We start from the raw sequence: 1,371 nt of genomic DNA, 5'->3' as shown, positions 1-1,371 counted from the left end.
CCCTAGAACCCTCCTGCTATTACTATGTAAACTAAAATTCAGAAATATATGACTTTCTTTTTTTTTTTTTTTGAGACAGGGTTTCTTTGTGTAGCCCTGGCTGTCCTGGAACTCACTCTGTAGACCAGGCTGGCCTCAAACTCAGAAATCTGACTGCCTCTGCCTCCCATGTGCTGGGATTAAAGGCGTGCACCACCACTGCCCAGCAATATATGACTTTCTTAATGTGACCTTGGGAGAGATAGCTGTAGGGAACATATGTCCTTAGTCACTACTTCAGGGTCCTATTGTCTCCTATGCCAGAGACAAGCTTCTTAGGCTCAGAGAATCCTCTGGACAGATGTGAAGCCCTTCCATTTGACAGGTAAAATCATGCCTGAAGAATGTGACTACCAGGGAATATGAAAGGTCACCTGTCATCTCTTGACTGCATACCTGGTGTTTCCAGGCATTTACAACTGGCTGAGCTGGCTTGGTGAAGGGACAGGGGCACTTTGCCTACAGCAGGGAGGCTCCACCCAGAGACCTAACTGAGGCTAGTGTCTGTCTCTGGATCAAAAAGCTAGTCTCTGGGTGTGAAGAATCTTGCCACAGCCAAAGCAGATTCCNACACAAGATATTTCCTATATTCTAAGGACAAACATCATAGCTTGGAGATACCCACTACTCTCTGAATCCATACCAGGCTCATTTTGCTGCTGCCCAGGGCTGTTGACCACAGACCACTCAGCACACTCTTCTTACTAGACCTGGAAAACCAGGAGGCAGCTATTATCTGTACCCCCGCCCCCAGTCTCTGTGTCCCCAGTCCCAAACAAAGCCATCAACAAGTTCCCAAAGCTTACCTGGCTCCATCTGGGAGAAAAGAAAAAATATCATCACTAGGAGAAAGTAATGAGTCTTCATAGTGGTGGCAGCCAGGGTCCAGAGTGCAGAGAGGACGTGAAACTCCCAGGGAGTTGGGGTGACAGATGAGGCTTGAATGAGCTTGTTTTTTTTATAGGAACACTGGTTGCATAACCTCATAAATGAGCTGAAGGGAGGTGTTGCAAACCACAGTGAGGTTCTAATGACACCTTCATGCTATTCGCTGTGAGTAGAGCCCAAGTCCTGTGGGCACATTACCTCTCTCCAGCATCAGCTGGATTTCATTTTTAGCCTGGGAAATGGAAACAGGTATCTGGCGTTGGGCCTGTTCTGACTCTCAGGTTGGGATTCTAAGAGACACCAAACAAAGCAGTCCCCACCAGGACCCCTCAGGTTAGATAGGTTCAGAGAGCCTGTAAGAAGCCCAGCGATTCAAACAGGTGACTCTCTAGCTCTAGGCTACTATTGTTCTCTTCTGTTTAGCTCTTTCTCTTTACAGTGCTC

General features: G+C 47.4%; 1 protein-coding gene across 1 annotated transcript in view; it reads right to left on the bottom strand.

Moving 5' to 3' along the window:
* Window positions 1-1,027, bottom strand: part of LOC110300933 (beta-defensin 1) — a 15,944-nt gene extending 14,917 nt beyond the window's left edge. The window contains exon 1 of the mRNA XM_021171146.2: window positions 846-1,027. Within this exon, the coding sequence (XP_021026805.2) occupies window positions 846-1,026 (181 nt within the window). The 5' untranslated portion in view covers window position 1,027. The remainder of the gene's footprint in view (window positions 1-845) is intronic.
* Window positions 1,028-1,371: the final 344 nt, after the last annotated feature.

The sequence above is a fragment of the Mus caroli genome, chromosome 8, assembly GCF_900094665.2.
Source record: "Mus caroli chromosome 8, CAROLI_EIJ_v1.1, whole genome shotgun sequence".
NCBI classification, from domain to species: Eukaryota; Metazoa; Chordata; class Mammalia; order Rodentia; family Muridae; genus Mus; species Mus caroli.
This window is presented reverse-complemented; position numbering and strand designations above follow the sequence as displayed.